The sequence below is a fragment of the Ahaetulla prasina genome, chromosome 2 (assembly GCF_028640845.1).
Source record: "Ahaetulla prasina isolate Xishuangbanna chromosome 2, ASM2864084v1, whole genome shotgun sequence".
NCBI classification, from domain to species: domain Eukaryota; kingdom Metazoa; phylum Chordata; class Lepidosauria; order Squamata; family Colubridae; genus Ahaetulla; species Ahaetulla prasina.
In genome coordinates this window covers 102,035,531-102,058,896 of record NC_080540.1, presented here as the reverse complement: position 1 = coordinate 102,058,896, position 23,366 = coordinate 102,035,531, and the positions used below count along the sequence as shown (strand labels likewise).

The 23,366-nt window shown below is 36.6% G+C and overlaps 1 protein-coding gene across 1 annotated transcript in view; it reads left to right on the top strand.

Moving 5' to 3' along the window:
• LARS1 (leucyl-tRNA synthetase 1) overlaps positions 1-23,366 on the top strand; it is a 50,313-nt gene that overhangs the window by 6,613 nt on the left and 20,334 nt on the right. The window contains exons 4-22 of the mRNA XM_058165956.1: positions 585-665; positions 1,834-1,968; positions 2,420-2,581; positions 2,994-3,106; positions 4,518-4,581; positions 6,000-6,067; positions 7,133-7,358; positions 8,645-8,732; positions 9,560-9,636; positions 10,234-10,287; positions 12,099-12,239; positions 12,774-12,851; positions 14,567-14,652; positions 14,850-14,915; positions 15,001-15,083; positions 15,977-16,115; positions 17,822-18,034; positions 20,502-20,559; positions 21,498-21,561. Of these exons, the coding sequence (XP_058021939.1) occupies positions 585-665; positions 1,834-1,968; positions 2,420-2,581; positions 2,994-3,106; positions 4,518-4,581; positions 6,000-6,067; positions 7,133-7,358; positions 8,645-8,732; positions 9,560-9,636; positions 10,234-10,287; positions 12,099-12,239; positions 12,774-12,851; positions 14,567-14,652; positions 14,850-14,915; positions 15,001-15,083; positions 15,977-16,115; positions 17,822-18,034; positions 20,502-20,559; positions 21,498-21,561 (1,996 nt within the window). The remainder of the gene's footprint in view (positions 1-584; positions 666-1,833; positions 1,969-2,419; positions 2,582-2,993; positions 3,107-4,517; positions 4,582-5,999; positions 6,068-7,132; positions 7,359-8,644; positions 8,733-9,559; positions 9,637-10,233; positions 10,288-12,098; positions 12,240-12,773; positions 12,852-14,566; positions 14,653-14,849; positions 14,916-15,000; positions 15,084-15,976; positions 16,116-17,821; positions 18,035-20,501; positions 20,560-21,497; positions 21,562-23,366) is intronic.

The window sequence follows — 23,366 nt, the reverse complement described above, 5'->3', positions numbered from 1 at the left end:
TAGATCTTATTCTCTTAGTTTTAATACAGAAAGTTTTCATTTAGAGCAGGGGTTCCCAAACTCTTCAGCTCATTGACCATGGAATTTCATATTGCCGAAGCATTTATTATATGTAATATTATCTTTTTTATATTAATAAATACTACTTTAATAGTTCTACAACCCTAACAATAACTTTCGTACTGGCTTGAAGAATATATTGTTCCATGTCTACAACCTCTGAGGAGAACAGAAATTATAATCTTAGAACCACATATAGGTTTACCTAAAGCTGTCCCATTGAATGTAGTGAAAATTATGTTGATTTGGCTATTGTACCATAAATAGCCATGGGATTTCAACTGCTTCTAATTTGAAAGAAAGAAAGCCATTTATTTCAATGTCTTTTAAAGATAGAAAAGACATTGAAATAAATGGCTTTCTTTCTTTCAAATTCTGTATCTTGCTTGAATTTTTCCTAAGGGAAATAAATTGCTGAGGCATTTTAATAAATAATTTCTAGTTTAACCATTTGTGTTTTATCCTCCCCTCTTCTTCCTATTCTCAGACATTAATGCTTGCTCTCGTTTTCATGTGTCTTACAGTTTGCAGTTGGATACCAGAAACTGAAAGGAAAGAAATGCCTGTTTCCTTTTGGACTTCATTGTACTGGCATGCCCATTAAGGTAAAATCATTTTATTTTATGGACAAAAATGTGTTCCATTTCTGAATGGAAAAAAACCCCAGCACATTATTTTTAAACTATTTTACTTAAAATAGTAGCAGATATGTCATGTACACATTTGTTAGTATATTAGAATTGCCCATCTTAGGATTCTGGGGCATTGTAATATATTTGATTCAATTCACAAAAGGTGATATGGAGCAAACACTTCTGTTTCCAGGATCACACAACTACAGTCAAAACTGCCATGCCCTTTTTAGGATTAAATCTAAAGTTTTTTATAGTCCTAATAATCCTTGATCATGTGGCTGATCTCAAAGTTGCTCACCTCTATGGTAAAATTTGCTGTCTTTGGTATTAAAAGTTATATGCTTAAAATGACCAGCCTGGATTCGAATAATTACACTTAAGTGTGGAGTCCTTGGTGTTCTCTAAGTTTGTACGTTTTTTTGCAGACATTTTATTACCCAACTAAATAATGTCATCTGTTGTAGAAGAGACTGGGGTTGTTCTGGCATTGATGATGCCAGATACATAGTTAGGTAATGAAAAATCCAGGTTCAGAGAGCATCAAGGACTCCATAGTTCACCGTTCTCCTTTATTGATACTTTTAAGTATATTCAGTGGGTTTAGTACATTCAGTGCAACTATGGGAACAACCTGTTTCTAAGATTGCATTTTGCTTTTGAAAGGCTTCTCAGTTATAAAAACTTGGTAAAACACGGGTAGCAATGAACAAGCTTCCAGAAAGTTGCCGGAGTTACAGTCCAAGAAAAAAGATAGGATTAAAGAAAATACCTCTTCTTCCCAGAGAAGAATCCACTTGATTTTTCAAAACAGCTTTTCTGTTTGCACAGGTGGAGTGGAAGCATCCATTTACTCTCTTTGGAAAAGTAATGCATAACATTTTAAAGAATTTGCCAGGGTCAGAGAACTAATCAATCATTCTTTGCATGGACCAGAGTAAAAGATGTACAGCGTTATCAATTTTAGCTGTTGCCACAGGGGAGCAATAACAAGCTAGTTTTAGAAATAATAGTAACCAGTCGAAACACCTAGCTGATTATGTGACCAACCATAAGAATATATTAATGTATATGTCACCCATCCAGATCTTACATGCACATGCCCTAACAGTTTATAGATCTCTGGTGCATTTTTTCTTAGGCATGTGCTGATAAGCTGAAACGAGAAATGGAGCTGTATAGTTATCCACCAGAATTTCCAGATGAAGAAGAGGAGGAGGAGGAAGAGGAGTCAAAGCAAGAAGTGGTCATTAAAGCTAAAGCTAAAGGCAAAAAGGTATTCAAAAGCAAGTAGTTCTCCCTCCTTCCTTTATACTCGGGGGCTGTATCTAACTGGGCATACCACCACTTATCGTTTTGTTTTTTGCTATGTCTTCTTCTTTCTCTCCCTTTTCTCTATTCCTGCCATCCAATTCTACATCACTCACTCTCCATCCCTCCCTCCCTTCCCAGCGATAAAAGCCTGAGCTGCTTGCAGGAAGCTTTTGAAATTATTCATAAAGCTACTGGTAACCATCTTTGATTTGCAGTATAAATAATTTATGGTTCCTTTAGAAGATTATTTACATCTTGCAATACAACTGTAAATTTGTAGGAATTCTCATCTAATGTGAAATATTTAATGAACTTTTCTGTCCTTCTATAACTTTAATGATTTTTTTTGATGCACATAATGAAAATATTGCACTTAACTATGAGGTATATAAATTTTCCCCTGTTGTTTAAAGAGTAAAGCTGCTGCTAAGACTGGCTCTTCAAAATACCAGTGGGGCATCATGAAATCTTTAGGCCTCTCTGATGAAGAAATAATAAAATTTTCAGAGGCTGAACATTGGCTTGGTTACTTCCCACCTCTGGCTCTTCAAGATTTAAAACGCATGGGACTAAAGGTATTACATATTTCTTATGTGGTTGATCAAAAGTATTTCATTTTTTTATGCTTTTCTAACTTTCTATTGACATGTAGGCCTTGGGTTCCACACAGGCTATGAGAAGTATCTATTAGAAAACTGTCCAAAAGCATTCACATTTCTTTTTTAAATGTTAGGCTTGAGATTTGATATTCTTATTGACGACAAACAATCTGAAGAACTGAAATAGTATCTAAAGATTGCTTTTGCTAAGGATAGATAACCACACCATATTACATTCTGATTTCAATATTTAGAAATTTTAAAAGCAGTTGGACATGGGAATAGTGATTGCTGTTTGTGAAATTCAAAACAAAATTTCTCCTTTCTCCATGGCGTTAATGTCTTTGGATTTCACCCTATGAATGACCTTTATTTCATGACTTTCCAGGTAGATTGGAGACGTTCCTTTATTACCACCGATGTCAACCCCTATTATGATGCTTTTGTACGGTGGCAATATCTAACTCTCAGAGAAAGAAAGAAAATCAAATTTGGAAAACGGTAAGAATGCTTTCTTGATGTGGCCATTTATAAAACATTAAACACAGATTCTTGTTGCTTAGTTGCCTGAACTAGGTCAAAAATACAGTACTGAAGATGATTTGCTTATGGGTTCTGTGAACCATCCACCCCATATTTATGATTTTGTTTGGTGAGAGATATTTGGTATATTGCAGAACATTAACACCTGATATTCCCTAAATTTTAATTCAATCGAAGGGAAAAAAACAAGCACAGTGTTCAAAATAATACAATTAAATTGAAAATACTTACGTCTCTCTTGGTAAATAAGTACATAGTTGTATAACAGCAGTTATTGGTTGGTGAAAATGAAATCGATGGGAAGGGGAGAATGTGTTATTGAAAGATCCTTTCTGCATTGTTTTTATTATTTTGATATTCCCTTTTTATCTTTATTGTTTGATTTCTTTATCTTTTATGTACACTGAGAGCATATGCACCAAGACAAATTCCTTGTGTGTCCAATCACACTTGGCCAATAAAAAATTCAATTCAATTCAATTCTATTCTATTCTATTCTATTCTATTCTATTCTATTCTATTCTATTCTATTCTATTCTATTCTATTCTATTTTGTTAAACTTATGTAATTTTTTAAAAAGAATACATAAAGGTAAAACCTTTTTTATATAAATATCAGCTTTCTATATTAATATAATTGAATATAGTCCTCCTAAATGATGGACAGAATGTAGCTTAAATGATTTATTGCAAATGTCTAAGATTATACTTGCCAGTAAATATTCTGTGGTTGTGTACCATTCAGATGGAATTCTACCAGGTCCGCAGTTTTTCCTAATTTCATGGCTTAAGTTATCCTTGGAATTTCTTGTAAATGATATCATTGGTTATGGCAGCTTTTTAAAATCTCCCACTTCAATATTTCTATCCAATTAATGATTTGTGGTTGAGTCACAGCTAGCTTCAATGGACACAGGAGTGCGGTAGATCAATATATTTTGTTTCCCTATATAAATAATTGTAGTTAGCCTAAACTCCAGGTATAAAATGTTTTTTTTCCCCTTTCATTCAGTGAGCAAATAACTTTCCAACTTTCTTTCCTGGTTTTTTATAGTTCTGATTAACACATTTCAAAGAATATTAAAATTGTTCTGAATGTAGCAGTTCCATTTTATGTATGGCTGCTAAAGATACTTGGTATAAGTGCCCAATTCAGTACAGCACTATTACTTATATTGGCTCCCCTTATGGCTTGTTTGGGGAAAGTGAAATGAAAAGCAAAGAATGATGCTCCTGCACCATTTTTCCTTGGAATTAGTCTGAGACTATCTGGCATGGGTGTTCAATTGCACTAATCAAATGCAAAATACCTCCTGTTCAATATCTAGTGTGTACCCACATTTTAACAATGACTTAATTTGCCTTCTAGGTATACTATTTATTCACCAAAAGATGGTCAACCCTGCATGGATCATGACAGACAAACAGGGGAGGTAATGAAGGAGTTTAAAAAAATAGGACTAAGTTTTAATGAGTTGAGACTTTGGAGATTAAAGCCAGAGAGCAGGAGGGAAGAGGAGGATCAGGAAAAATGGCCACCCTGCCCTCTTCCACTATTGTTTCCTGATTCTTTCTGGGAAGCCTTTTCTTTCTTAAAGGGTTAAGTTTGGATCCAATTTTATACAGGAATTTTAATCAGTCATCTAATTGACTGAAACACCTAAATCTAAAGGAAATTAGACAGAATTTAGAAATCATTATCAACACTACTACTAGTAGTAGACTACCCAATCTTAGTATCTAAAAAAAAAAAGCCAAGATGTGTCCAACTTGGTTAAGTACTTCCTAGAATCTCAAGTACCAGGAGTCCCAAATTGAAAAAAGTACTCCAGATGAAACCAATGGCAGCTTCTTGTCAAGAAGATGATGTATAACTGTAAGGAGAGTTGAGCTTGATTCAATAATACTATACTTTTTATTGTATTGGGATGCAAATAGCAGAATTAGGAAAGATAATTTTAAAAGTTGTTTGTAAATTGGAACTGCAAGTCAACTTTCAGAGAGAATAAAAATGGAAAGTCACCTAGGCACTCAAGCTTCTGGAAAAGCTGCTTGGATGCTAGCCTCCGGTTTTGTGTCACCAGCAGCTTGTTTATACTAGATTTCCATAGAATCACCAATTTCTTGCATTATTTTCTAGGTGGGAGAGTGCGACATAAGTCGTTCCTTGTTATTGATACCAGGATTATATAATGCTTCACGTTAAAAAAAAATAAGATGCTTTGAAATGTATATAGCATTTGTCTGCAACTGTTTAAACTGGTCATGTGATTCTGGGAAAAGATGCAGAGTTGCCAACAGATATTACCTGAGTTATTTCCTCTTCCAGCTCCCACCCCGATTCTGAAACACACTTTTCTCTTCCAGTCCAAAGTAATGTATTTATTTATTTACAGATGTTATAAGGCCACCTATATCATATAATGATCCTAGCCAGCTCACAATAGTCAATAAAAAGCAAGGATCTGATTAATACACAAATCACTCTAGTTCAGGGGTGTCAAGCCCACGTCCGCCCATGCCTGGTTTACTGAAGAAGAAAAAAGTCGCGATACGTCACGTGACGAGTCCCTGATGACGCGAGTTTGACACCCCTGCTCTAGGGACTTTGTTTTAGTCTAATGCAGGGGTGTCAAACTCACATCGTCATAGCGGCGTCACATGACATATCGGGACTTTTTCCCCCTTCGCTAAACCGGGCGTGGGTGTGGCCAACACGTGACACATCCAGCTCGTGGGCTGGGAGTTTGGCGGCCCTGGTCTAATGTATAAAGACTGGTTTGACTGAGTAGTTCTAAGAGATTACAAATGAAAGTGACACAATTGTTTACCGGTATCTATTGTCTCTTAGGGTGTGGGACCTCAAGAATACACACTAATCAAAATGAAGGTGATAGAGCCTTATCCTCTGAAATTAAGGTAGGCCTTGGCATAATTACTGATACTGATGTTAGTGGAAAAAAAGAAGAAAGCTAAAAGTTTATTGGAAATACATATTAAAGGTTTTTAAAGTGTGTTCAGATATGTGTGGCTTTTTGGTTGTTGATGAAGTAAATTAAGATTAGACTAATTTATGTCATGTAGCTTGATCAGTTAAGTAGAAATTTTCACATAGAGGACAGGATACCATTGGATATCAGTTACTGAGAGAGGAATAGGTTTTGCCTTCCTGAGTCTAATTTGTGGCATTCAACATTGGAAAAGTTGAAAAGATCTATTGATCTGCAATTAAAAGCATTTGGAAATTAGTTCCACTGAACTGAATAGCCTTAAGAAATGCATCAGTTTGTATTGACAATATGGAGTTAGATCAAGATAAATGCTTGGTTATTCTTGGATCTGTGCATGTGGCTTCCTTTAGAGAAGATGGTAATTTAGGTTATATGGAAAAATGCACCAGATGGATTTGGAAGAACATTTTTATCACTTTTTTTCTTTGGATTTTGAATTTGTTGATATATGACTTCCCTATGTTTATTGCTCTACAAAATGAACACAATAAACGGTCATTTTTATAAGTCAAAGATGTGCTGTCTTTTTAAAAAAAATGTCCTTGTGCAAAGATTGGAAAAAGAAGAAGGGACTCCCCATAGTGAATAGGCTTCATTGTCAACTTAGAAGGGACAGCTTACTGATATGTCCCAAAGATGCTGTTTCATGAGGCAACTGTACTTTCTAGTTTTTCTTTGAAGATGTTTCTTTTCTCATCCAAGAAGCTTCTTTAGAGAAGTGAAGGTGAGAAGCGAAATGTCTTCAAAGAAAAACCAGAAAGTCCAATTGCCTCTTGAAAAAGCACCTTTGGGACAACCCTGACCTGGATGAATGAAAATCTCTATAGGCATTTAGCAATGCGCTTTGGGATGAACACCCTAAGAAAATGTTGCCATAGATTGTAGAAAATACTATTTAGCTATTTGTTTTTATCTTTTAAATGTACTTTTGTTTAAATATATTTTTCTAAACTGCCCTTTCTTTCTTTTACAGTGGCCTTAGAGGAAAGAATATCTTCTTGGTAGCTGCTACTCTGAGACCAGAAACCATGTTTGGGCAGACTAATTGTTGGGTTCGGCCTGATATGAAGTACATTGGGTTTGAGACTCTGAATGGGGATATTTTTATATGCACCCAGAGGGCAGCCAGGAATATGTCCTACCAAGGCTTCACAAAAACCAATGGGGTGGTACCTGTTGTGAAAGAGTTGATGGGAGAAGTGAGTATCTTGTGAACGTTACTTCTAATAAGGATCTTCTAACGAAAAATGAAGCAGATTCTGAGGACTTTAGAATTGCTTTAATATATACAATACAGGTAGTCCTTGACTTATGGCCACAATTGAGCCCAAAACTTTGGTTCACTGAGCAGTTGTTAAGTGAATCACAACAGTTGTTAAGTTAGTAACACTGTTGTTAAGAGAATCTGGCTTCCCCATTGACTTTGCTAGTCAGAAGGTCGAAAAAGGTGATCACATGACCCCAGAAAACTGCAGCCGTCGTACATATCAAGTCAGTTGCCAAGTGTCCGAACTTTGATCACATGACCATGGGGATGCTGCAATGGTCGTAAGTGTGAAAAACAGTCCTAAGTCATGTTTTTCAGTGTTGTCATAATGGCCACTAAAGAAATGATCATAAGTCAAGGACTACCTGCATAGATTCTAATGTCTATGGAGATTCTCAAACATCCAGTTCACGGTTGTCCCAAAGATGCTTTTCCAAAAGGCAACTGAACTTTCTTGTTTTTTTTTCCTTGAAAATGTTTGTTTTTCATCCAAAAAACTGCTTCAGTTCTAATTCTATGCCTTTCAACTATAGTGCGTCTAAAGTTATTCCAGAACTCTGAGCTTGAAATGAGCTCAAGTGATCAGAACAAGTTGAACGTTCCCTTGCAAAAAAAAGTTCAGTCTAACCTCCTCTCCTCAAAATGGACTCCGTCAGGTCAGCTTCAGGGTTGACAGGTGCCCCTCCCCTTAATTGAAAAAGACTTGCTGTAAAGAAAAGAAATCGCAAGCAGTTTACTTAAGGTTCAGTCTAACCATCTCTTCCTCCTCCTGAGGTTCCATTAGGTTTCTGGGAGTACTTATCATGAAACTGTTTGACCAACCCATCTGCCTTCACCCACTTCAGATAGTGGGTGCCCCTTCCATTGCACTAGGTAGTGCAACCAGTTCCTATGCAATTTAGAATCCAGGATCTACCGGCCTGATCTGGGAGCCTACCACCGGCGTTAACAAGTTGCTGTGAAAGACCGGATGCACTTTCCCTAACAAGCGGGGGAGTTTTAAGTTGTACTGTATCAGGGTTGATTACTTTCACTATAGGAAAAGGCCCTATGAACTTTGGTCCTAGTTTTTTTGCAAGGGAGTTTGAACACAGAACCCCGATTTCAAATTTAAAGTAGCATTCCCAATTTTGAAAGTTCTTCAGTTGTGAAATATTTTGCATATGTCAAACGGAGACACATGCTTCCCTTACTTTTAACATAATTCTCTTTCTCTAGGAGATTCTTGGTGCTGCGCTTTCTGCTCCTCTGACATCCTATAAAGTCATCTATGCTCTTCCAATGTTGACTATTAAGGAAGATAAAGGTAAAAGCTATGGCATTTTAGCACTCTTTTTTTTTTTACAGGAGAAAGGTTTTTATCTTTCTATTGATTCTATTGACCCAGAAACCAATACCTGCACAAAGTAAACTTTTCTGCAGTGTCTTTGTTTCTGCTCTTTCAAGCAGAATAATCTTTTGTATGGATTCCATAAGAGGAATAGTAGCTCTTATCTATATTCATCAAAACAAGAAGATAAAATAAACTACTGTGTTTTGTCTCCTTTAAAATCTTGGGATTCTTTACAAATGTATGAAGGTACTGTATCAAAGTGACCCCTATTTTCTTGTCCTTTTACTTTGATTTAAGCTTATCCACATGTTCTCTTTTACAATACGATCTTTCTTGTGCTAGTAATGAAGAATTAGTCCTTCATCTATAACCCGGTGCTTATAATTGGTAGTAACTACATTTGATTCATTATTTGAGCATGTATTTTGGTTACTGCTAAAATATATACTGTAGCTATTTTATATAGCTATTACTTATGGGAAAAATGTGCATAAAGGGGTCTATAGGATTCCACATACAGTCCTGTGGATATTCTTGATTGCTGTAATGAGGGATAAAACATACACTGGGGAGTCCGTATAATTTCAAACCATCATTTTTTTCAAGGCTCTAAATTTATGGATAAAAATGTTCCTTTACATTGTCAGATTTATCCTCACTATGAGGATTAAGGAGAATCTGCATAACCACAAGGCAAAGCTAAAATGTACAATTCCACCAAATGTACATTAAATGTACATTTAATGCAAATTCTGTCCTAACAATGTGTTGATCTGTGCTTCTTGACGGTTCCTTGTAAGGTACCGGAGTGGTTACAAGTGTACCATCTGATGCTCCAGATGACATCACAGCCCTGAAAGACTTAAAGAAGAAACCGGTAAGAATCTTAAAAATCATGCTGGCTTTATTTATCTTTTTAATAATGCATTTTTAATAGTTATATGTGGATCTACATAAAATTCTTTGTGCTGAGCAGACAAAACTATGTATTAAGAGCCGTGATGGCGCAGTGGTTAGAATGCAGTATTGCAGGCAAATTCTGTCCACAGTCTGATGGGGCTCAAAGCTGACACAGCCTTTCATCCTTCCGAGGTCAATAAAACAACCCAGGTTGTTGAGGGCAACATGCTGATATTTGTAAAGAAATTAGAATTGACCACAATATGTAAAAAGGTGGAATAAAGATCTATTAATAATATTAAAAATAATTGGAAGTTTCTTCATTCTTGTTTAGAAAAAGTTGTTTGTAGAAGAGCTGGGAAGTCCCCATTTAATATGGTTCTCGCCCTTTGTACAAGTGCTTGGTTTAAAGATATGTTTCCCAATTGATCTGAGCATTTTATAAATTGGTAAAAGGTTTTTTGTACAGGTGGCTGGTGTTAACCAGTCAGCTTGTGCAGAAGGAACAAACATCTCTTCCGTTTAGGTTTTGCGGATCTGATCTGTGGCCTTTTGTTTCTGATTTTCTTCATAGGCTTTTCGAGGGAAGTACGGCATTAAAGATGAAATGGTCCTGCCTTTTGAACCTGTAAGTGCAGAAGGAAATGATAGCTATAGGTGTTTTTGCTAAATGCTTCTAATTATTTCAGTCAGATTTATAAATCTGCTAGGTATTGGTGAAACAATGCAGACAGTATCTTCCAATTAATGTAATAGACTGATGTGACATCTATTTGCTCTTTTCTTAACACATTTCAGCTGCTAAAACTTGCATTAAGTTGGCATTTTTGGAGGGGCTCATTATCAAAACATAAGAAAGATTTTTATATCTAGAAGAGATGGGACAAAATGCCATTTATCCCCCAGCTTGTATTCAGTTAAATCAGGGTTGACAAATAGCACTTGCTTTTGTACACTCTTGAAAACAATTCCAGAGGTCTGAGAAACAAGATTCCTGAGAAACTGATTGGCTTGAATTTAGCCCTGATGCTTTTATTTATTTTGGAAATGCTTCTTGTTAACTTGGCATGTACTTTACTTAATGCACCAGATTATTGTAAGCATTGAGCAGGCTGATTATTGAGTGGAAAGTTCCCATGAGTATAGCTTTGTAGTGGCACAAGAAAAACTGCAAGGAGCTTAGCAGTTCATGAGGGCTTTTGCCCTATTGAAATGCTGGGCTGCTTTTCCAATTAAATGAGCAAAAGCAAAAGAGATTTGAGAATTGTTGTAGATCCTGACAGCCTGATCTTGCCCAAAGGCAAAGGAGTAAGACAGCCCCATTCATTATTTTAAAGATAAATGTTCCATTACACATCATCTTAGGAACCCTCTCTTTGCTTTCATTCAGTTTTGAGGCTGGGTTTGCACAATTATCCCAGATACTTTAGTCAGATTGTAGTTTAATCGGTGTTGTGAGTAGAGGAAATTGAGCTAATTTAAAAATCTGTACTTCCCCATCATTCGCTTAACTATAGTTAGCTCCCTCTGGGAACCCAGTTTTGTAGGCACAAGCCGAATGGTATATGTTCAGTGCAAGATAGAAAATGGAAAGAAATGAAAATAAATTCATTTGCTAATTAAATATGCACCTTTCTCTCTCTTTTTGGTTGCCAAAAAGCTCAGGATAACTAGGAATAAAAATGCAGCTGAAATTATAAGTAATATATCAGTTAAGAACATAGCTAAGGAGGTAATCAGGCACACATTGAAATATCAGTAAAAGTAAAGTAACAGTAGCTACTCAGTTAACATTTAATTCGGCAGGCAAACCAACTCAATGGTCAAATGTCTGCTCCAATAAAAATATCTTTGTTTGATGGCAGACTGACAACAGATAGGACCCTAGGCTCTTCTCACCCTTGCAACGAAACTCTTCATATCCTCAAGTTGTGCAAATTGAAACTATCCATTAGAAGGGGACAGGCAGAAGCTGCTGTTGCCGTCATTGCCTTGGATCCATTATAGCATGCAAGTTAGTAGAGCATGAGATATTTAAGCTACCAAGCGCTGTGTAAAGTGGTCACAAAATACTATTTTTGAAACTGGGTTAATGGCTGGTACATAGAATATTGATAACACTGGTAAGTTCTGTTAATATTTTGATCTTGTTTCAGAAACAACCAAAACAATCGTATTTGGTGGAACAACTATCCACAGACTATAAGTTAAAGTTTCTTACACATGAGTACAATTAACAGGATAGGCTTCATCCCTTTTCCTTTACGTTTTCTGCTTCTAGCCTACTAGACTGAAAACAAGATTTGTTTAGTTGATCAACTATAAAATGCAGTTCCGTTTTTGAAGGCTGAAGGAATCAGGCTTGAATTTCCTATAAGATTCTTGATTGCTTGCATGATTGAAAACTACTGTTTCGCAGAGCTGTCATTATATTCCCAGATACCTATCATTGAGATCCCTGGGTACGGTCACCTTTCTGCTCCACTGGTCTGTGATGAGCTGAAGATCCAGAGTCAGAATGACAGAGAGAAACTTGCAGAAGCCAAAGAGAGAGTATACCTGAAAGGATTTTATGAAGGAGTAAGTTAAACTGAACTGGAAAAATACTTTCCTTTCTGCTTGCCTGCCTTACATATCTCCCTTTCACAAATTAGAGCTTCCCCCCTCCGCCCCTTGGGAGATGTGGAGTTTTTTGAAGAACGTGAAATCTGTCCAAAGTCCCTATTATCTCTGAGCACACATTTCAGCAGTTATGCACTAGCAGAAGAGGGGGATGCAGCTCCAAATATGAGAAGCTGTTTCTGCTGTTGGCCTGTACTTATCTACTTGTTTGTCTGTAGACAAAATCTAGCCCGGATGCTTGCCTGTAGCCCGTGCACCATCCATATATGCCTCTGTCTGGTTTGCAAGAAGCAAAAATGGGCTTTCCCCCGCTTTTGCTCCGCTTTGCTCAGGTGAATAGCTGCCTCAGCTCACTCCTTCTCATTCAGTTTTAACTTGCCGTTCCCAGTAGGATATCTCTTAGTACGAAGTGGGTGAGAGACCACTTTAGCTTATCCACATTCTAAATGAGCCAGTGCTGATTCTAATCTCTGCAACGGCTATTCTTTTCAGGTAATGCTTGTGGATGAATTCAAAGGCCAGAGAGTTCAGGATGTCAAGAAGCTTATTCAGAAGAAGATGGTAGACAACGTACGTAACAGTTTGTGTGTGCATATATTGATTGCTTTAGCAGATAGCAGCACCTGGCCAATCTTCTCTGGGTTTACCAGCCAAGCAGGTTTGATCTGATTTGTACGTAAACGTCAAGGAAATCTCAGGGGTGGAGGCTAAAGTATTCCAGAAAGAGGCAGTGGCCTATGATTTTCAAGTTGTTGCCATGAAAGCTGCGCCAACATGTCTGCGTGGTTAGCAGGAATCAAGCTCTACTTGAGGTGTTTTTTTATTATTTTGGGTTTGGTTTTTTTTACACATAATCCATTTGATATATTCTGAGGTTTTAAAACAGTTTTGCTGATTTGTTTTTACAAAACAATGCTGGATTTATTGGAATAGAATTGCATGAGAAACAGCCGGGGGGGGGGGGCGGGGAGGGGAGAGGTTTGCCAAAAAGCATTTTCTAGCATTGAAGATGTTACCTAGATCAGCCGTCCCCAACCTTTCTGGCTCTGTGGACCAGCAGTGGGGGTGGAGAGGATGGTTTTGCGTTCACAACTTAATCCTGCACATGTGCAAATGGAGCTTCACATGCTCGCCTGTCACTTGAGTGGCCCCGTTCCCAACAGGCTATGTACCGGTACTGGTCTGCGGCCCAGGGGATTGGGGATCCTGACCTAGATGGACAGTGAAATGACTGCAAGAAAACTACCAAGTTCAGAGAACTCTACCAATAGCCTGAAATCAAACGTATTTCTTTTAATGGAAAAATAAATGACATTTAGCCTATTCGATCAAACAGAAATAATTGAGTTTTTAAAAATATTTTTATACAGCAGAGTTTGCTGTTTTGTTTTCTGCATACAAATCTTTTCTCTGCTTGCTTAAAGCAGCTTTTCGATTTGAAAAATATTTTAACATGCACCAGAGAAGGAGAAACAAGTTGCATCTCTGAAATGGCCAGGATTGATAAACGCTCAGACTTTTAAGAAAGACTCTTCTCTTAAAAACTGCTTCCCACTGCTATTTCTTTAAAAACTTGTGCAGCTGAGGTATTTATTATATTGGGAGAGTTTTCTTTTGCACAAAAGTGTATTTTCACATTTCAGTCACAAGAGGACAGTGCAGTAGAGATTTGTAACTCCCATATGTGGTATGTTCATCCATTCTCAACGAAATATAGGGCAGAGTATGCCTCTTTGCCTGCATATGGGGAGAACTGAATTAAAGCATACAAGTAGTCTGTTCCCATAACACTTTCTGTGGTTTAAGATTTTGCAATTTAGGCATTAGAGAAGCTTCCATTGGGCAACCTTTGCAGCTATGGGGAAGAGGCATCGTGAGAAATCAGATCTATCATTTAAGGACAGATTTTTCCCCCACTACCTTGGACAGGAAAATCTTTTGTGATTGTCTTGTGCTCTCCTAGGTGCAGTAAGATGCACAGTCTTAAGAGAACTGATACCAAAATAGAATTCAAGAAGAACTTGCATGGCTGACGTTTTACATAGGGAAATTAAACACAAGTCACAATGCCTTTTGTAATATCTGTTGTCCATAGAATAGATACTGAATTCCATGAAAGGATTATCGCTCAGTCTTGCAGTCCCTTCTTAGAGATTAGAATCATATTCCTCCCCAATCCAAATTGCTGATCTTTAATGCATAAATAATCATAATCTGATTTCATATTTTCCACTTTGTCGCCTCAGTATTATAACCCCCATTTCCTCCCTGTTTCCTTATTTCAGGGTGAAGCAATGATTTATATGGAACCCGAGAAACAAGTTATATCTAGATCTGCAGATGAGTGTGTGGTGGCTCTCTGTGACCAGTGGTAAGTTGAAAATAAAGTCAAAGTCACAGTTGAATTGATTGCCATCTTTCTGCTTTTTGCAACTCTTTCAAGTTCCTTCTGCTTGTTTTGGACTTAAAGCCATGCTTTTCCAGTCATTGCTTTAGTAAAGCATCCAACATATCTCTGTCAAGATCATCTTTCTTACTCTCTACGATATCTGGCTCTTTTTTCCCAAGGTACTTGGACTATGGTGAAAAAACCTGGAAGCAGCAGACCCATGAATGTCTGAAAAACCTTGAGACGTAGGTGTGGGGATTGTATCAGGGAGGAGGGTTAACATACAGGTAGGATATGACACATAGGTAATTAATGCTTTGGTTTTTCCAGATTTTGTGATGAGACCAGAAAAAATTTTGAAGCCACCCTGAATTGGCTCCAGGAGCATGCCTGCTCAAGGACTTATGGTCTAGGTAGGAAAGCTGCTCTGTCAATCAGCCAGTAACAGTGTTTTATTTTTTTATTTTATTTTATTTTATTTTGTCACAACAGTATATACAATCATCAACATAAACAATAATTCATCATGAGAGAAAAAGTATATATAAGTAAAAGTATAAGTAAAAGTATGCATTAAATATTATAATGAAGAGAACAATAGGACAGGAACGATAGGCACTTTTGTGCTCTTATGCACGCCCCTTATAATCCTTTTAGGAATGGGGTGAGGTCAATAGTAGACAGTTTTTGGTTGAAGTTTTTGGGATTTTGAGAAGAGACCACAGAGTCAGGTAGTGTGTTCCAAGCGTTAACAACTCTGTTACAAAAGTCATATTTTCTGCAATCAAGTTTGAAACGGTTGACATTAAGTTTAAATCTATTGTTTGCTCTTGTTGCGATTGAAGCTGAAATAGTATTTAAATATTTAAAATAAAAAGGATTTTACAGGAAGGATATTACAATATTAATCGCCACTTTTATTATTTTGTTTTATTCATTTTCCATATATGACCGACCGATTGTTATATAACTGGAAAACCTATGAAAAGTCTCATGGTGTATGAGCAGCTCAATTTTCAATACAGAATACTCTTCATGGAAATCTGTCTTCTACAGTATATTGATTTAGAATTGAGTTTGATCATCAATACAAATTCCTGTAGTGCCTAAACATTTTTAAGTCAGATTTCTCCTGAAAGCAGTATGTTTGCCTTTGCATTAATATAATGCAAAGTGTCATATGGTAAGAGAGTGACTAAGTATAGCTTTGACAATTCCCTTTCCTTCATCTCTTCCATAAATGCAAGCGGGTAGAATATTAATTGTTAGTGATTAACGATTAACACAATATTTTGTCATCTTCCAGGAACTCGTATGCCTTGGGATGAGCAGTGGCTAATAGAATCTCTCTCTGATTCTACTATCTACATGGCCTACTATACGGTTGCTCATTTCCTACAGCCTGATAATTTGAGTGGACAAGGAGAATCTCCACTGGGCATTAGGTGAGAAGGGAGGGGTGATAAGGTGTGGTAAGTGCTGTCTCTTGCAAATGTTGCCTTGTCTTGTAAGAAATAAAAAGTAAATACACTGTAAGTCATGTTGCATTCAACAGTGAAATTTGGGTTTTGGGGTTATTTTCCCAGAAATAGGAAGCAAAATATATATATATACTAAATTTCTGAGATCGTTTTACTTAATTTCACCCTACAGAACTCAAAAAAAGCAAAAGGATATCTCTCTCCTGTGTCTTTGAGTGTATCTCTGTCATGGCCCACGGATTTATAGTAACATAAAGATGTGGATTCCATTCTCCAGTCACAAATGCTGTTCTAAATGGCTATTTTGTTTGATTATCTGCCATAAATATTAGAACTGATGATCCTGACTATTTATGTAATATCTTCAAATTACTGTTTGCGTTAATAGTCACCCAACTTTGAACCTTCAATAGAATTATTGTCCTTCGTACAAACAAACTTGGCTTATCTCAAAAAATCTAAGTAGGGTAGAATTTGCTTAGTATTTGGAGAGGAGACTATCAATAAGCCAAGGACTGTAGATTAGCCTGAAAGCTTGAAAAAACATCCCAGAATTGGAGAGACTTTATCTTTTCTTTAGTTAAAACAGGTAATCTGTAATTGAGAAGTAAAGGGTGATATTCTGTATTCAGCCTGTCTAAACAGATGCCTTCAAATTCTCATCATCTCAACCATCAGTGCCAGGATCACCAAGGTGGGCTAAATTGATAGATCTGCCTCTTCGTGATATGTTACCTTGAAGTTTAGTATTGAAATAAATGAAACCAGAGAGGATCTTCAAAAATGGGATATTTAATAATGTCCCAAAATCTCCTTAGCTTTATAAAACTGTAAGAAAATTAACTTCAAGTGTCAGGTTAGAATTAAATTACCTGTCATGTCTTCTGAGCTCTTGGTAGAGTTGGTTAATCTCATTCATGTTTAAAGTGTAGACTGAAATTCTACAGAGAAATTAGCATGATAGGAATAGTGTTCTGTACTGTCTAGAGTCATGACTTTTTAAAAACTACCAACCAGGTCATTATGGGAACTGTTTGTTGCATTTGATGTCTTAATTCAAATGTATTGATTGCATTTCCAAAGGAAAATAAAAAAATACAGAGTAGGTTTTTTTGAGCCACACATGTGGTTAATGCACAAGAGAAATCTATTAAGTGTGACCTTAACTCTGATGGTAGATTCTAACTTTAGGACTAGTGGAATAACACACTAGTTTCAGATCAGGATTTTCAGGGATGAATGGGCTAATTTACGAATAGATTGTTGTCAAACATTAACAATTTCATTAACAGTGAAAATTAGTACTGTTTTCATCGGCTATATCTAATTTTGATATATTGAAGAAAAATCTAAGAATTACAGTTCTGGTAATGTCTAATCTTGGGTAACACTTAGGTTTGTTTTGATACTTTAAAAATGCTAATAAATCAATAAAACAACATTTGATTCATTGGGAGTATTTAGTAAGATACCAACTGATTTTTTTTCTTGTTTAAAACATTTGAACTCTTTTTCAGATCTTAAAATTAGGTCATTTTTTAAAAATTAAAAGCAGCTGAGTTTAAATAATGAAACCATATTTAGTGATGGTGTATGTAGTAATCATACCAAATAGGTGCTTAGTTAGCAGAGAAACCTGCAGCCTTTCTTTCTTTTTATAACTTTTGCAGAGCAAGCCAAATGACAGAGGAGGTATGGGACTACATCTTCTTTAAGACGGCTCCATTCCCTGCAACAAAAATCCCTAAGGAGGCTTTGGATAAACTGAAGCAAGAGTTTGAGTACTGGTATCCAGTGGATTTACGTGCTTCTGGCAAGGATCTTGTTCCAAATCACTTGTCTTACTACCTTTACAACCATGTAGCCATGTGGCCAGATCAGAGGTTAGTCTGCGAAAAGGTGCATCTCCAGCTATATTAATTCAAGTAATCACAATCTGTGCAAACTTTGAAAAGGAAAAGAAGTCCGAGCAGGCAAAACTATATTAAAATGAATTGCTCTTTTAGTAAGACTTGAGGATGGAATTAAAGTATGGAACCAGTTTGTTACGTGTGTAATGGATAAATTGCTGAATCACTTCTTGTTGACTGTCTAGTCTCCCAATGTGAATTAACTGACCTTAGAGGTAGGCTCTGGAAGCTCATGTCTTTTACTGCTTGCCCTTGAATTTGTAGAGGTGCAATGTCCAAGAATAGTACCTTGTACTTTATTGAACTTTAAAAATACATTGGAAAGTTCCTATCATAGTTTTTGGCTCAAGTACGAGTAAATCTTGCAGATTCACTGAGATTGTCCCAGTCTCCATAAGGAATTCCTTGGCTGATGTGCGACCCACTCATGTGCGACCCAGCTAATGAGCTTTGAAAGACTGTTTATCTTATGATGCCTAGAATGCTTGTTAGTTACCTTTTTTTCCTTCTCCGTCAAGCAACATTATTTTTGCAGATGACAGTGCTACAATACCAGTAGGTGGGAAAAGGACTCCCGCAAGGATAATCATTAGTTCTTCTCTGTCTGAAGGACATCTGGCTTACTTTGAACTACTGAAGCAAATGGGGTGAAATCAGGATCCCATGCTTGCTGCACATTGCATTGGAAGGGATGGAAAGTTTTTTTTTTACTATAGGTATTTTTCTTCCCTGTTGTCTCTGCCAGTTATGTAATAATTCCATGCATTCCTCTGAGTCATATTTTATTGCTTCAACTTGTTAGAGGCTAATTTGCTCCAGGCTCTGAATAACTATTCTGGCAATTAAGGGAGTGAAAGAATCTTTGGGAGCTATTAGAACTATCTATAATTCTTCAGTGCTGTGACCTACAAGGTGATTTAAGATTCATGAAAGTCATATTAGTTGATAAAGAGATTCTGGTTAAAACAAGCACCATTTCAAACAGGATACTTACTGTGTTATATTTTTATTGAACTTACAGAGCCAGTGTTCACTATTTCCACTGGAAAAGTATGTGAAGCCCAGCAATCTTAAGTGACTTAAGTCTTAAATGATGAATTGTATTGATACAGCCAGGGGCCCTCTCCCTTTAAAAATGTGCACATTGGTTGCTAGCATTAGTTTCCTTTTCACAACACAAGTTTGATCCAGGAGGCTGTTGGAACAATGTTCTGTGGATAAATAATGAAAGTGGGATTTTTGAGGCTTGATGAAAAAAGCTCTGTTTGAAGAAAATATAAGACTATTTCGACAAAAGGAACCTTATTCCAGTATAATGCATTTTGGTGGGAGTATCATGATTTTTGGCTGCTATGCATCCTTAGGGGCTGGATGGCTCTAAATTAATTCTATTGGAGAATTCTAGATAGTCATTTGTAAAGTTTAAATAAGTTTGGGTCATGTAGCCTGGCAACGATCTTAATTGTACAACTAAATCTTTGAAGCAAAAAAATGGGTTGAAGTAATTCTGTTACCATTGTACAGAAGCTGCCCCCAAGTTGCTACATCTAATGCTTCACATACTTTTTGAACATGCGGTAGTGAACTTTGATTTTAGATAAAGACTTGATGCACTTGATGTTTTATGTACTTAATCAGAATTTCCTAATACATTTATATTAAGCTCAGATCATATTGTAGGTCATAGTACGGCAGAATTATAGCTAATTCTAAATAGTTCACAAACTCACTGACCAGAAAAATTGTTAAGATTATTTGGAGCCTGGAGTAAATTTGCCTCCATCTACAAGTAGTTCTCAACTTACAGCAATTCATTTAGTCATTATCAAAGTTACAATGACACTGAAAAAAGTGACTTATGACCAATTTTCACCCTTATGATCATTGTAGCATCCCCATGGTCATGTGATAAAAAAAATCAGACACTTGGCAACTGACTCATGAGAGTTGCAGTATCCCGATGTGCTGCTCCTTTGTGACCTTCTGACAACCAAAGTCAATGGGGAAGCCAGATTCATTTAACAACCATATTACTAACTTAACAACTACAGTGATTCATTGAACAACTATGGAAGAAAGGTTGTAAAATGGGGCAAAACTCCCTTAACAACTTTCTTGCTTAGCAACAGAAATGTTGGGCTCAGTTGGGGTCTTAAATCAACCCGTAGACAACAAATTCCTCTACATTATTCCTTTAGTGAAGTATTTTGGTGTCTCTGTTTCAAGGTAAGTCATAAATTGAGGATTACCTGTATTTCATGGAAAACAATACAAGAGGAATACAAAGAATTATTACATTATTGGCATAGCCAATGAGGAAAAAACAATCTTAAAATAAAGAATAGTCACAGTCAGGAGTGTACTCTTATCTAAAAATTAGAAGATTGTTTTGAATATGACAAATCATGTGGAAAAATGGAACTCTTGTCTTCCAATGCAGAGAAAAATGGCCTGTATCTGTCAGAGCAAATGGGCATCTTCTCCTTAATTCAGAGAAGGTATGATGTCTTTTTGAATCTATACTGAACATTTCTGATTACTATGGCTATGAATTAAATCGTTTCTCAATTTAAGGAGCAGCAAGTAATATATTAATTTGTGATATTGCTCAGAAAAGCTGAACTTACATGACTTAAAGTTCTTTTTCCAAATATGGAAACACAAGCAGAAAGTTTATGGAACATTTAATAGTTAGTCTTCCTGTCCACATTGTTTTTCTAGCATATAAACAGTAGATGCACATTTGCTTTTTTATTAATCCAAACAGACATTTTGTAATCCGTGTCAAATATATATTTGTGACCCTTTTCTGTTCTTGAAGCTTATTGAAACCTTGGTTTCTCTAACTATGCTCTTAAAAGAGAATAACTTTTGACAAATATAATTTCATAAGAAAGTTGTTTTCAGAATCTTGCACAAAGAAGATTGAGGTTTCTATTGACAGTATTGAATTTGAACTGTAGAATTGATGTTAATACACATAGTACAAACAGCTGGGATGGAGAAAACTTTCTAATGTTGAGTTTGACTCCTAGTGACTACATGGACACACCCATGTTTGTTTGTAGACATCACAGCCAAAATAGATTGTCATTGTCGTCTACAATGTTTTGGTGTCTTTTTCACAATTTAGTCTACAGCCTTCTTGATTTGATTTATAGCATAGATTTCCGGATAGTTTCCCTCACCCAAGTATCAGTCAGGGTTTTTCAAGATTTGTTGAGGGCAGCTATGTGATACTTGCAAGTTTGTCTATATGTATTTTGTCTGGGTTGATAGCAGATTTAGCGGTGCTCTTTTTAATAGCTAACAGATAAAAATATACTTCTCTTTTTTTGCCCCCATTAGATTTAAGTTTGGGGTCTGATTTTCATAGACAGACCATCTTTTAAATATGATTATTTATATCTATCTCTCCTTCTGATTTTGTTAACAGATGTCTAAATCTACAGGCAATTTTCTTACTTTGAGTCAAGCTATAGATAAATTTTCAGCTGATGGTAAGAAGACACATTGTATTATGTTTGAATTTTGAAAACTGCTTGGCTGAATAATATATCAATAATGTAATGTCTATCTTATAATAGAGTTTATATTACCCATTTTATAGCAGTTTATCTAATCAAACAGCCTTCCCTGTTTTTTAAAGAGAAAATCTTTTTGATCAGCATATGAAAAACCTAAATGCATAAACTATTGGAATTTAACAAATCAAAAACCACATTTAAATACAAATAAATAAACACAAATAAAACATTTATTGCTTTTAATTTCGGGTGTCCCTTCCCTATGAAAATACTTACACTGCAGTGACAGAGCCACATCCTCTAGAATAGGGGTGTCAAACTCAACGTCGTCATGCCGTTGTTGTCATGTATCAGGACTTTTCCCCCCTTTGCTAAACTGGGCATGGCCAGCGCGTGACGCATCTGGCCTGTAGGCCGGGAGTTTGACAGCCTTGCTCTAGAAGATCTGAGGTGGCTACTTTTCCCAGTTGTCCATGTGTGTGCTTTAGGATGTACAAGCCAGTTTGTTTCATTGGTAATCCTAAGGAAATGATTGCTTGCATGTTCATGCAAACCCAGAGAAAGCCAGGGAACGGCACTAAAGTTTCCCTGAATGAAGCCATTTTGGTGGCGTTAAGTAGGGATGCTTTACTTATATAACTTGATTTGAAAAAAAAAATGCCATTTTTGAATGCTTTGCACAACTTTCTTTCACAGCAAGAGTGGTGTCTCCCAGCTGTTGGAATAGAATAGAATAGAATAGAATAGAATTTTATTGGCCAAGTGTGATTGGACACACAAGGAATTTGTCTTGGTGCATATGCTCTCAGTGTACATAAAAGAAAAGATACGTTCATCAAGGTACAACATTTACAACACAATTGATGATCAATATATCAATATAAATCATAAGGATTGCCAGCAACAAGTTATAGTCATACAGTCATAAGTGGAAAGAGATTGGTGATGGGAACTATGAAACGATTAATAGTAGTGCAGATTCAGTAAATAGTCTGACAGTGTTGAGGGAATTATTTGTTTAGCAGAGTGATGGCCTTCGGGAAAAAACTGTTCTTGTGTCTAGTTGTTCTGGTGTGCAGTGCTCTATAGCGTCGTTTTGAGGGTAGGAGTTGAAACAGTTTATGTCCAGGATGCGAGGGATCTGCAAATATTTTCACGGCCTCTTCTTGATTCGTGCAGTATACAGGTCCTCAATGGAAGGCAAGTTGATAGCAATTATTTTTCTGCAGTTCTAATTATCCTCTGAAGTCTGTTTTTTCTTGTTGGGTTGCAGAACCGAACCAGACAGTTATAGAGGTGCAAATGACAGACTCAATAATTCCTCTGTAGAATTGGATCAGCAGCTCCTTGGGAAGTTTGAGCTTACTGAGTTGGCGCAGAAAGAACATTCTTTGTTGTCCTTTTTAATGATGTTTTTGATGTTAGCTATCCATTTGAGATCTTGCGATATGATAGAACCCAGAAATTTGAAGGTTTCTACTGTTGATACTGTGTTGTCAAGTATTGTGAGAGGTGGAAGTATGGAAGGGTTTTTCCTAAAGTCTACCACCATTTCTACGGTTTTGAGTGTGTTCAGTTCCAGATTGTTTTGGTTGCACCACAAGGCTAGTCGTTCGACCTCTCGTCTATATGCGGATTCGTCATTGTCTCGAATGAGACCAATCACTGTTGTGTCATCTGCGAACTTCAGTAACTTAACAAATGGATCATTGGAGATGCAGTCATTGGTATACAGAGAGAAGAGAAGTGGGGAGAGCACACAGCCTTGGGGGGCCCCT